Here is a 14,175-nt window from a genome sequence, read left to right on the forward strand (position 1 = left end):
ATGGAGTACAGATGAGGAACTGCTCTGAAATTCAGATAACATTCTGTCCTTAAATCAATCATTTACTAGTTATACATAGAATCACTAGTCTCAGTAGCGCTGTGAGATGGGAGTAGTGCTGGTCTCTTGGGTTTAACTTACCCTGTAGAAGTAGAATAGGATGTTACTAAATACTGGAGTTGAAAGTTTGAAAATAGCTTTAAATTTATAAGTTTATGGTATTTTGAATCGTAAGGATTGTTTAACAGAGTTGCAACTATGTATGTAAAGTACGACTTACCAGGCTAGCACCTTTTATTTTACACTTCACGGGCTATACAACCATTTCTTTTAACATCTCACTCACAGCCTTCTTTTTTCGCCATTCATTAAATAGTGACAGTTCCTTATGATATTGATCTCGCAGTTTTCTTTGTATAGCTCTTTGGCTTGCTTATTCTGCCTCTACCAATATTTCGTTAGGAATTTCAATACAATCCGTTCCTACAAATCTCGGACAAAACCATTTTGTAGTAAACACTTTTGTTTTATTTTCCTACCAAAGTAACCGATTATGATGTTTTCCCTATCATAGTAACTGCTTAAGATGTTTTTCAATTGTTATTTTATCTACAAATTCTCAATAATTTATGTTCCAACAACATACAAAATACACTTATTAATTTATTTTCCCTTAAGATACACGATTCAAAATACTATTAAACATTGTACAATACACGACTGATATAACTCAACATACTCACATAGATAGGCCTAACTAAACTTGCTGTCACTTGTTTAGTTATAGTTTATTCTCGCATGTTAAGTTCTACATAATGGTCTTGTAATGTAAATAATATAATTATTTTCATTCTGTGATATTTTCAAAGTGTAGGTCGTATTATACACTATTGAGATATTTTTATTTTTCAATGTTGAATATCAGAAAATTTCGGGCTTTTATGGTAATATTAATGCAACAAGAAATTGTGTATAAGCTGATAAATACTACGTAATTATTATTATTATTGTTGTTGTTGTTGTTGTTGTTGTTGTTGTTGTTGTAATGGGAGATATGTGTAATTTATATTGAAATTATTCCATCCTGAAAACAGGACATTCAACAGGGAGTGAACCAGGACAGTCAACAGGGAGTGAACCAGGACAGTCAACAGGGAGTGAACCAGGACAGTCAACAGGGAGTGAACCAGGACAATCAACAGCGAGTGAACCAGGACAATCAACAGAGAGAGAATCAGAATGCTCATTTGATAATTGTTCTGGCGAGACAGAACTGTCAGCCAGGGAAGATGTTCTGTTACACAAATGCATGCTGGCTGTTATCTTCGCACGGTTTCGTGATTCGTCAGGGAGCGTGAAGGCAAAGGCATTGTCACTCATAGGGCAGTGCATGGCAAGTGACAAAATGGTAGTACGCAGCCTTATGAATGAGATATTCTTACTCAACTCACAGCAGGAAGACAGGAACGAGAAGGGGTTTCTGAAGTACAAGCAGATTGTTAGGGCTTTGAATGAGAAGACTTGTATGGACCCTTTACCGAGTGCTGGCATCATCATTAAAGAGTTGAAACGACTTGCCTGTGACAGCAAGGTGAACGTCCGCAAGACAGCTCTACAAGCTTTGGAGAGCATTGTCAAGCATAATAGAAGCTGGCTTACAGGGAGCATACTCAAGGTTGTTATTATTGTTATTAATTTACTTCATTAGCATCACTTAGACCAACCTAACCAAACCTAACTTAGCTTAATTTTCCCTACTGTTCTCTACCATTAGTAGGAGGCATATAGGCCTACTGAAATATTCAATCGTCTAATTATTGAGATCTGTGACATTAATGTTGGGTAGGCCTATGTTTTCTTTGACCAATTTAGTTTCTTCAGTCATTTACTTTGTTCATTTGTTCAAAACAGACATCAAGTAGCTGCTTTTACTTCACATTTGGATTAAACTTTCAAAGATCATTTATAGAGCTCTTCACAGTTCAAAGGAACTACAAGAACAATTCAAAATGAATTGCTGAATAGCAATAAAATTATGGAAGGAACTTAAAGAAGCTCGTTATCTTGCAATAATGGCCGACGTAACAACTGACACTGCCACAAAATCACAATTAAATTAAATTAAAATGAAATGGTTTTAGTTCTCTGTTACCTATCATCCGTTATATCAAAGATGTACCAATAGAACGGCTATGGACATTTCTCTTTATTACCACCAAAACATGATGCTGAAAGTTTGGTGCAAATTATCTTAATGGAATATAGGCCTAACAGAAATTCAGGCAGTTATTGAACTGCATAAATTAATTGTGTATGTGTGTGTGTGTCCTACAGCTCATTTCTTGCGCTGTTATGCCAAAGAATTAAATTTAATAATGCAACAAATATGTTCACAAACTAGTCAAACCTGCTCTCAAATTATTATAAATAGATTTCTCTGTATTGACCTATGAAATTTATAGATTTGTATCTGCAAGAAATGTGTTCTGTAAAAGAATATCAAGTAAATAAATACAAATAGGCCTAAAGTGTTTAATTGTGAAAAATAATAATCTACAAATTCGAAATATAAGACTTATACCAGTCTGCATTATTATCTGTTCAGCTACGTTGACATTAGCAAAAAAGCTGTAACTGATAGGAAGTTATGATACCTGATGGCAGTAGGCCCTACTGTTTTGTTTAGTGACTGTCTATGCCTAATAATTCATTATGTGTTTAGATTTGCTCTTTAGTTCGATATAGATTACATTTCCTTTTGGCGCACTTCACTTGTAAGCAAAGCACATGACATTCTCAAATCATATGAGATTTTTGGCTCTCACAGTGGCAGTGTTCAGAAGCAGACTTTTGGGTATTTCAACATCTCTAATGTTTTAGAACTGCGCGCAGGTTGCATCTTCAGTGACCAATTTCTAAATTTCCTGTAAATTGATCTGGATCACCAATTTCCAGATCAATTTACAGGAAATTTAGAAATTGGTCACTGAATAGTGACAGAAAATACTTTTCTTTACTCCAAAAGACTAGGCCTATGCAATATATTTCAGAACGTATTCACCCCCATATGATTGTTTTTTGCAGTTGCTAGGTGCAGAGCATCCCTACTTTCTATTAGAACACTGTGAGTTACGACTCATGGTCCAGTTACTGCTGTGTTGTGCAGGGCATTTCAGAAAGCCCTAAATTTGAAGGACTGTTACTACATGATCGCTGATACTTGGAATTTAGTAAAAACCTAGCCTTTAAAAAGGACCTGGAATAAACTTATTGGAAGAAAGAAACTGCACTTTCATAATACAGTAACATCTTGCTAGACTGATTTTCATTTTTGATGCAATCATTCGGATTTCTGCATATCCAGATCATTCCAATCCCCAGTTAGTCCAGATAATTGGAAATCTACTGTACTTTATTTGACCTGTTGTGCCTGTCTGCTTCAGACAGCTGTTCAACTGGACCCAATTATTTGGAGTAACCAGGTATATTGGACCCTGAAAATAAGGCCTATATATACAGTCCCAAAATATTGTGGATGTTAGATTCTAACACATGGAGGAATACCTAAAAGTTTACTTGTAATTCTCACATCAATTTTAAGTTTCTAGCAATGCCTTTAAAAAGCTTTTCAAAATCGCACAACTTTGTACCATCCAGTAATCTTGTAATCTATTTGTTTGCAGAAGGAAGTTTAAGTTTTCTATGATTTTTAAGATTGTACAGATACGGAATTAAATTTCGAGCTACTTTTGATGATGCTTACAGTGCCAGATGCACACTACTATGTTCCCTGTCTATGTAATGCTGTAACTTGACTGTCATCAGGAGATCAACACGCCACGCAGATGACAGAGTTTGTGTCTCATCAGAATAGCTCAGTTGTTTGCGTTGTCTGAGCGACATGCAGAAGATTATGGGTTCAGTCACCATGGATGGCAAATTGTTTTGTCTTAACATAATATTGTTTCGGACAACTGTGACAGATGTTTCAGTTAGTTTTTTTATGTGGAATAAATTATTTCCCAAGTCACATCGGTATTTGGCTTGACCCTGCAGAAAGAACAGTATAAAAATATATATTGGAAGATGTCTCCCTAATGAAAAAATTAAAAAAAAAAAGAGGTTAATCTTAATAAAGAAAATAAAATAAAAAACACCAGCCATCTACTTCTATCACTGCTCTGATCGACGAGACTGCAGAACAAGGGTTCTCGATCCATGGCAAGGTCTTCCCACATTTCGAGAACTTGACTCCACGGGTCACACTGATTCCAAGGGGAATTGTTTTTTTAATTTCTCGCGCCTCCTCTCTTTTAATTCTGCCCACACATTCTCTATTACCTTCAAATTTGGCGACAAAGGAGACCAGTTGACCACTTCGATCTCAAGTCTCCCAGCAAACCAGATTTGAACATCTCTCACTGTATGCATAGCAAAGTTATCCTGCTGAAACAATAATGTTCCTTCGGGATAATGTCTCGAGCGGATGAGAGGAACACGTTCTCCAAACTGTGTTGGTACTGCGCTGAATCTAAGTGGCCATATACCCTTTCTTTGACACCTGCCCCGTCTTGAGACATCCAGGCTCAGCATGCATGTTATGCTAATGCGTTCTGACCTGCTACATCAGTTCACATGTTGCGGATCATACCTCGAACCTGGCTCTCTATAAACTTTAACAGGCCCATCGTAATCAGTCTAAATGCTGGTCTCGTCAGAGAAAATAACTCTCCCCCAATTGAAATCATCATCTAGGGCAGTTACAAAAGCAAGAAGGTCTACAGCTTGTTCTAATGACATTTTCTCTTTAGTCGCTACCTGTAGCATCTAATATTATAATCTATTCTCAGATGGTTATGAACCATTGGAGAACAACCTGGAAAGCCAGGCACAGCCTGCAGTGACGAGCAGAGCAGAAAGCATCTGCAGAAACCGCTCTGTTCCCTTGTAAAAATACGCAGACGTCCAGAACCAGGACATCTGCTGACCTCCCCATGATTTCGAAAATGGCGAGCCCACACCTTAGCCATAGAACAAGGAATTCCAGTCTACAATCTGCCTTTGGGACTGAAAAACCATTTTCGATCAGAGCAATCAGCTGAAATCTCAGTTCTCTGCAGTCTGCCATGTTAATGAGACATGGCTTCACCACAAACATCGATATAGCTACTATTAATCAAAATACACATCTAATAATGATGACAACAACATGGTTTAAGAATAGTTCAATCCAGTATTATTTTACTGGTATTAGAGGAAGATATGTTTTCCCTACTAATAAACTCGCGAAATTACTCAAACTAATAACTGAAAGTCGTTCAGTAAACGAACACGGTAAGATAATCGTGATTATGACATTCGTCTCCAAGCATTCTGATAGCTCTGTGACATCGTGCTTGATTGCTAAGAACAAGGCTCTGTGTTCGGATTGTGATGTCGATTTTTTTTTTTTTAATTCATAATGTACATAGGCAAATTTAATTTACTGTCATTCTATTTTACTGCAATGTTTATAAATACCCATCTACTCTTAATATTAGATCACTTTTCATCACATCATTTCAAATGCCTTTCAGATTGTGACAAGAATCAAAGAAAAATTATATATTTCAATTGCTGACAAAACGCTGCTGTGTGGACTACCACTTTGGAGAATTGGTCACGTGCAGTGTGTTGTAAGCGAAACTTATACAATAAGGGAGCTCCAAATTTTATTACTGTATCTGTACATGGTATACTCTGTTACAGATGATGGGGTTAGGTTGTCGAGACCCTTCTGTTTCTATTCGGAAGGAGATGGTGCAGATTCTTTCTGATTTACTACAGAAGTATCCAGATGACAAAGAACTTGCACGAATTTGGGCCAAATGTGTTGTACCATTGGTTTTGGATCAAGAAGGAAAACTTCAGGAATGTGTTCTGAAAGTAAGTTCACAAAAGTTGTATTGTAGTTAGCTTTTAAAACTTGAAGTCGATGTTCGAGAAATATACAAAAAAAGGTTTAATTCATGATATTCCTTTCATGATTAGGTAAGTAAATCTGTAGTAAAATTTCTCAAGTGTTGATTTAACATTAATTGAAATCAAATTAAACTGTAATTCAATGCACAGAAAATAATATTAGCTTGTCTGAAAGTTAGGTGTATGATTTAACTAGTTGTATCATAGAATGTTTGAATATTTGGTTATTTATTTAATTAACATAATTTCTTTTTTGTATTGCTGAATTTGTCAGGGACAGAGCTGGAGGTTTTGCGTGAATATGTCTGTATTAAATTAGCAGATATAGACGAGATCTTTCGTTTGGCACCAATATCAGGGCACTAGGACATTAGAGTCACTAGATGTAGGTTTACTGCCCGAAAATTTCGCTCACGCCAAAAATTGCTCGCCATGGGCCCCACCAAGTTCATGCTCGCATCATAATAGTATACCCGATCGAAAGAGACCACATTTATTTCAGTCATGTTATTAGTCACGAAGTTATGGTGTTGGAATGAATCACCCTGCAAACATTACATCGTTACATCACAGTTTCCATCCTTTTACCCTGTATCTCAGTCTGATTTTAAAGATGTATTCACATCTTAAAATAAATATAGGTAAAAAACAATGCCCTTGAAGTTTGAGACTTTTTTTCGCGGGAAGGTAACAGGGTAATGGTGGTGTACATTAAACATGGAAGGACATTACATCTCACATGTGTTTACAACTTATGCTGAGGGCAGAGGAATGCTATTTGACTTATTGGCCTCGTGAGTTCCATTTGGATTAATGATAGACTCTTAATTTGTTCCAGGCAATGCGGCAAATGATCCTGGATAATCTGAAGGAGTACAGTCAGCAGGAGAATGATGTATGGTCTGCTCTACCCTGGCAGCTACTGGCCCACATTGTCCAGTTTAATCATCATATGTGTTTCATGAAGGCCTGCGAGGTGTGGGTCAAGGCGAAAGAAATCAGGTCTGATTTACCTTGCATGTCCAGACTATGGTATTCTGAAGATATTCAATCTTTTTAAAATTGAAACTGTCAAGATAGTTTATCTGTAATGAAATTTTATATTTATTTCATGTAAGGAGGGAATCACCTAACATGTTTTGGCGCACATATGCAAATATAAATGAATCATTTAAGAAATAAATTCACAAATAAAATTATTTCCTGGAATAATCTTTCTGTCATTGCCATAGATTATGAACTGTGATGTGAGATTTAAGACTTTCAATTGAGATTAGATTTTAGTGCGTATTATCTACAGTCTTTTGAGACTTGTAAGTGGTTCCATCTTATGGTAGAAAGAAACAGTTGACAACTGATAGTAGATATGTAGCATTTTGTAATTATTTAACATATAAGAAAATGGCATTTGTACAGGGAACGTATTTGTATTTAATGAAGTAAATATTAAAGATATTTCATCATCATATCATCGAAGACCATTTCTGCATCAGTCTGTATTGATAGATTTTTTCGTTAATCTGTATCATTAATTCTTTTTGATTTGTTTCAATCATTTCTGTTTATTGTCTTTTATTTTACTGTAAAAATCAAAACAAATATTGAGCTGCTGTCTTACGGCATCCCGCGCCGTGGCATTGCAGTCTAAGGCATCCTGCCTAGGACTCGCGTTACGGAATGCACGCTGGTTCGAGTCCTCATGGGAGAAGAAATTTTCTCATGAAATTTCGGCCAGTGTATGGGACTGGTGCCCACCCAGCATCGTGATGCACTTGGGGAGCTACAATAGGTAGCGAAATCCGGTTGCAAATGCCAGCTATAACGGCTGGGGGATCATCGTGCTAACCACACGATACCTCCATTCTGGTTGGATGATCGTCCACCTCTGCTTCGAATGTGGGCGTGAGGCCAGCAGCCGGCTGGTCGGTCTAGGCCCTTCACAGGCTATAGCGCCACGGATTATTATTATTATTATTATTATTATTGTTATTATTATTATTATTATTATTATTATTATTATTATTATTATTATTATTATTATTATGCTGTCTTACAGCATGACAATGAAATTGATGTCACAAGGCATATTGAGAGGCATATCTCTAGAACTTAATTTCAGATGATTCTGTTTAATCTTCTGTCTGTCCTAGTCGTAATCCAATTTTCAAATCCATACATAATCTTGAGACTACCAGAACTTTATAAAATTTTGAAGTCATTAAAGTTATACTAACTACAATATTTCTTCAAACTTGGTGAATGCTATTAAAGCACTATATGATGATACTCAGATTATTTTCAATCAAGGAGTTCCCCTTAATGTAAGTCAAGGGCTAAGGCAAGCATGCGAATTGTCACAAATTCTCTTCTATATGCACATAATAAAGCTGTATTAGAGTAAAAATGAAGTAATCTTAGGAGAATATTATATATACCTCAGCAGAGACAAATTTATTAATACAGTTTTAGTAGCTGATGAAGTGCTTCTTGCAGATTCAGAAAAATGCTCTACAAGAAAATGTAACAAAATTAAACAAAGTCCTGTAGGATTATAACATGAAAATGTCTACTGGGGGGAGTTGAAGGGGGAGGGGGAGTTATGGCAGTGGAGAGAAAGTACAATAGAAGAACAAAAATAATGATGACTAATAATATAATAGAGCAAATAAGCTGCCTTAGATATCTGGGATGAGGCATTTATATACATAAAATGAATCGAGATATGAAATATAATATAGGTCAGTAATGCAATGAATACTTGTATTAAAACATACCTGAGAAAATCAGTGAGGAAGGATATAAAGCTATGGCTTCATAATATTGTAGCAGAACAAGCTTCATTTATGCGTCAATGAAATCTATACATTGACAGAAAGAGACGTCCAACAAATAGAAACTGCAAAAATGATCAAATGATGTTCGTGAGATCATTCTTGAGGTTGATTGTTAAGAGAGAAAGTAAGAAGTTACAACATTAAAAAGGGAATTAAATTCTGAGACAACTATTTTTGAGAAAACTAGGACCTACCAGAGGAAAAAATACAGTCATGTAAAAAGGATACCACCTAATCACCTCCAAAGGCAAGCACTGTATTGTAATCCTACTGGAAGATGAAATATAGGACGGTCAAGAAAAAAAAAAAAAAAAAATTGTTTATTTAATGATGCTTGCAACTGTCGAGGTTATATCAGCGTTGCTGGTGTGCCGGAATTTTGTCCCGGAATTTGTTCTTTTACATGCCAGTAAATCTACTGACATGAGCCTGTCGCATTTAAGCACACTTAAAAGCCATCAACCTGGGCCGGGATCGAACCCGCAACCTTTAGAGAGTACTGTTACTGACTGGGAACCCTGTGGTTGCTGGGTATTCCCAAACCTTCCACTACATTACAGTACATTGAACTGAACAAGTAAAGGAATCAACAATCTGTAATAAAATATAGATATTATAGTTTCCTAGACCTTCCCAAATTAAAGAATGAGTGCAGTATGTATTTTGTGTATAACAAAAAAAAAAAGCCTTTTGGTTAACCTGGGTTTTGTATGATCGAAGTTCGGATAAACAGAGTTCTGCTGTATTTTCTTGCAATTTTGAAAGTCGTTTTTATTGCAGGTATTATGTTACGTGTGTTTATTTTTATAGCAGTGTGTGAAATAATAAATAGTTTCAATTGGAGTGTAAGTATATAGGCTAGCAGATGGATGTCTGGACAGACACATACTTACATGTAGAACAAGAGTATTATGTGTATTATACTCTACCACAAGACATCTTTATATTCTTCATCCTATACAGTTTCAGTTGCTATAAATTGGAACTTTCTTCCCAGTGATGGTTGGACAATAACTTGATTTAGGTCAAAATTACATAAATTCTTACTTAACAGATTAATTACTGATTAATATTTGTTGCGGTACTTAATATAATGAAACTAACATCTGTTCATTCTTATTATTATCATTAATTTCTCTAAATAGAATACAAAACCTCTAATGGCAAAATTTCATTATATTAATATTCTCGTTATATAAATATATTTCATTTTTTTTTTTTTTCGTTTCATTTATTATATTCCATAGATCTTACGTTAGTAGTAAAGCTTTAAGATGTGGAACAAGTCAAAATTTTACAATATTACAATTACATTTTTACGATATTTTGGCGAGATGTAGTGAGATGAGGTGATTTATATTTTTTTCTCCCTATAACATAGTTCCAGTAAACTTATATTAAATTAATTCTCATCATTTTAACAAACTAGCTATCTCAACTTAATTATAATTCTTTACATATTGCATATAGACTGGATTGAATTAAATTAGCTCATAAATTACTACTTTATCTTATAGGTTTATCTCAATTTAAATAACATGTACTAGTCGTTAAAACTTACTGAAGAATTTTGCTGGAGAATCTTTTAAGTTTATTATAAATATTCATAATTTAAATATGTATGTAACTATTATATTGATTAAGGCTGGTTGAGTGGAAGAGAAGGCCCTATGGCCTTAACTCTGCCAGCGAAAATAAAACATTCTATTCTATGTGTGAATTTACTTGTTTTATTTAACTTATTGTTACGTACATTTTGCATGCAGGAGCACCTTGGTAAAGGAATTGTGTACCCACGTGGGTACCGAGAACAATCTGCCTGCTTGGATTGTTCTGTACTGTCTGTCGACTCATATGGATTTAAAGAAGCCGTTGTTTGCTGTTGAATACTATCGTGAGGCTGTGGCTTCAAAAGAAGTTAAGGTCTGTATATCTATGCCATAGACTCTTTCCATTGCACATTCTATATCATTAGTCTCAAAGTAATTTCACTATCTACATAGAACAGACTTAAATAGCTGACATAGTGGAGAAAAAACAACGACGACTTAAATATAGTTGATGGTTAGATTATAGTTTGCTGTTCTTCTTAGAAAGAAGATACGTACATCAACGTTTGAATGTTCAGCAAATGGTGAAAATATGGGAAGAGTAAAAGTGAATCAATCTGATTGTGAGATTATAATGTCAAAGAGAAAGAGTTGTCTTGGTAGCAGTGTACATAACTGCTCCTGCATGACTCATGACTACTTGAATCTAGTGCTGAATAATGCCACAGGAAAAATATATTAACTATGTATTTCCACTTTTTTCCTCTCATACACACAATAGGGAAGTCATTGAACTGGCTGTTTTGAATCAGCTCAGGTAGAAATAGTCTTCTTGAGTCTGTAGACTAAGGAATTTTTACTTGATACATATGAATTGCCAAATTATTTGCATTGTCTCTCTTCATTTTCTCTTCTTCTACGTGAATATATGTTTCCTATTAGCAGATTACTATATATGAATATATGTTATTTCCGGCTGTTAAATTCTAAGTGTTATGTATTATTATTTTTGGTAGGGTTCAGTATGAAAATTTTTTTACGAGACTTATGGTAATTGTATTGTTGCTTGTGGGGTCTCATGGCAATATGTATTGTTTTCTTTTTGTACACACTGATGTCAGTCTATATTGCTTCCTTCTTATAGAGTCCCATGCTAATAGTTCGTTTCTGTAACAGTTTCCAACTGTTTATAGAAACAAACCTAATATGCATTGTTTCTTATGGAAACCCGTGTTAACAAGTTTTATTTTCATCTTATAGGGTTCCTTGTGAATATGTGATAATTTTTTGCTGCCATGACCCTCAGTGAGTTCGTATTATTTTGGCAGATTTCCACGTCATTGCTGGTAATAGTACTCGAGGTCTTACTGTCCTGCTGCTCGTACTTGCCTCGCCAGATACAGCAGGACATGTTGGACGAATTCTTGGATAAACTCTGTAACTTCACTGTACAGTGCGAGCTGATCAGACTCAATGTTGAAATTGCTGTCGAGCTCACATATCATCTGTCAAATTCAAAGAAGGATGCAGCCAGGAAGGTGAAATCATGGACTGGCGAGATCTTGAAGGTAAGGTAGCTGTCAGAGTTTATGTAACAGAGAAATGTACTGATCAACCAGCTGTTTTGTTGAGCAGTAGTGTAACTACGAACAGACTTTTTGGGCCCTCTTGCAGTGAACTTTTAAGGACCTTTGTCCCAAAGTTATTTAGATTGTATCAGCTAATTCTATGCATCTGCTTTTATTTATTCATTCATTCACTCATTTAATGACTCATTTATTTACTTATTTATTTGTTGCAATCTATCATTAGTAACTCCGAAAAAAAAATGCATGGTATATCTAAATCTGGAACATTTATTGGAAAATAACTAAATTATACTTGGCTTCGTTAGAACTGAAAACTACGACATCGAAAATAAAAAAAAAAATTCTTCCTGGTTTCACATCAGTTAAATCTTTAATAATATAGCACAATGTGTGTACAGTGTTTTTGGCTGAATCGCCAGAATATTTCCTGAACACCTCTGTCTACTCCGCACATCATTGAATCCCCATCCCAATTCTGACCTCTGTAGTATTTCATGTCAAGTCTATTATTTATTGTTCTGCTTATCTAAAATGTTATTTTTCAGCCCTTTTCTCCCGTGATTATTTACACAAATAAATTAAAAAAAGAAAAGAGAAAAGTTCATTAATATTGACTTCAAATCTTCTCGAGACATTTTATTAGTAATATTTACATGACAAATAGCATTTATCTGATTTTTTTAAAATAGAAGTTCTGAGCTATATGTATTATTATTGTAAAAAAAATGGGAACTCTTTTATCTTCTTCACTAGTACATTCTTCTGTAGGTCACTGGAGATACACTGCACCAACTGATATTATATTCTTCTATGTGTATGTCCTTCTGGAATTTTTTCATAACATATTTACGCCTAACAAGCAAATGAACTTGTCCCTCAGTATAAATTAATTTTTTTGCAAGCGGGAGTATTGTTGATTAACCTGTCTAAAACTTGACACCAAAAATTATCTTCAAAATCGAGTTCGTTTTTCCATTGTTCTATTTACCCCTTTATCCTCCTCCCCTTCCATGGACCGTAGATGTAGATATGACATGAAGTGATGTCAGGAAAACTTCTATTGAATTCAACTTTAGGAAAGGGCCCCGACATGTCTGATGGTCAACTGCTTTAAGTTATCATTTAGAGTAAAATCAGTTGCACTTTGAAGAGAACAACCGCCAGGATCGCCAACAGTTCACCGTAAATGAACATGAGATGGCAGTACATTCGCTAATACAATTCAAATGGGAGTTATGACGTGACTCCTTATGTAACAACTAGATGGCAGCATAGTAAACCTGACAAAAGTTGTTACCATCAAAACCTATAACGCTGAGCAATCTGGGTATATGTGATCTAGGCTATAACTCACACCCGTTCACCATAAATCTGTCTCATTTCACTACCACTACAACTCTCAGAATTTACTGAGCTCACTGCGCTTTCACAACAACACACTGCACAACCAATATAAATCACTGGAGATTCACTATGTTTCTCTGCTTACTCACTATACTTGTAAAACCACAAAATAGTGTGCATAATATATTACCGTCCGTTAGTAAAGTCCTTAAGGCTATTTGTAAATATATTTTTGGTTATTGGTAAAGCCTTTAGTAAGTCTGAAGGTAGAGCATTCCAGTCCCTGTTAGTACGGTTGAGAAAAGAAAACTTTCCAGTGTCTGTCCTCTGTCTTCTTTCCCTCAATTTATGTGAGTGGTCGTTTCTTGAAGAGTAATTTAGCGGCTGCAATCTATTCTTTACTTCTCTCCAGGCAGGCTCACCTCTGTATGTTTTGTACATTGCGCATAATCGAAGTACCTGTAAGTACCTGTAATAAAAAATAACCTCCCTTATTCAAGGGAGATTTTCTTTTTGTGTCTATATAGAGTTTTCCATGTATTAATTAATTTATTTATTCTGTTAATAGTTGTGTGCTGGACTTCCTTATTCCTTCTCCCATCCTGCAGTGCGGAGTTCCATGGCATTGTACTCATGCTACTTCTGTTACTTTGATCATATTTTGTAAATATCATTCCTTGCATGTTACATATTTGAGCAGGTTAGTGGTAATCCTGTGTTACGTTTTGTTATAAATAAAATTAAACATTTTTTGCTGTAGATTGGAGTTTTAATTTATAATCAAATAACGTTATTATTAGTGAATTAAACATTATTATAAATATTTTGTAGGCCTATTTTCGTTATGTGCTGTATGTGTTGTATGATTGACTTAAGTTATGGGTACTTTCATTGTGT

General features: G+C 35.1%; 1 protein-coding gene across 1 annotated transcript in view; it reads left to right on the plus strand.

Annotated features, from left to right (window-relative positions):
- The window catches only part of LOC138696388 (condensin-2 complex subunit D3-L-like), a 43,330-nt gene that overhangs the window by 5,680 nt on the left and 23,475 nt on the right, over nt 1–14,175 (plus strand). Inside the window, exons 2-6 of the mRNA XM_069821281.1 lie at nt 1,095–1,675; nt 5,749–5,925; nt 6,800–6,963; nt 10,562–10,718; nt 11,674–11,913. Coding sequence (XP_069677382.1) covers nt 1,095–1,675; nt 5,749–5,925; nt 6,800–6,963; nt 10,562–10,718; nt 11,674–11,913 — 1,319 coding nt within the window. The remainder of the gene's footprint in view (nt 1–1,094; nt 1,676–5,748; nt 5,926–6,799; nt 6,964–10,561; nt 10,719–11,673; nt 11,914–14,175) is intronic.

This window comes from Periplaneta americana, chromosome 3, assembly GCF_040183065.1.
Source record: "Periplaneta americana isolate PAMFEO1 chromosome 3, P.americana_PAMFEO1_priV1, whole genome shotgun sequence".
NCBI classification, from domain to species: domain Eukaryota; kingdom Metazoa; phylum Arthropoda; class Insecta; order Blattodea; family Blattidae; genus Periplaneta; species Periplaneta americana.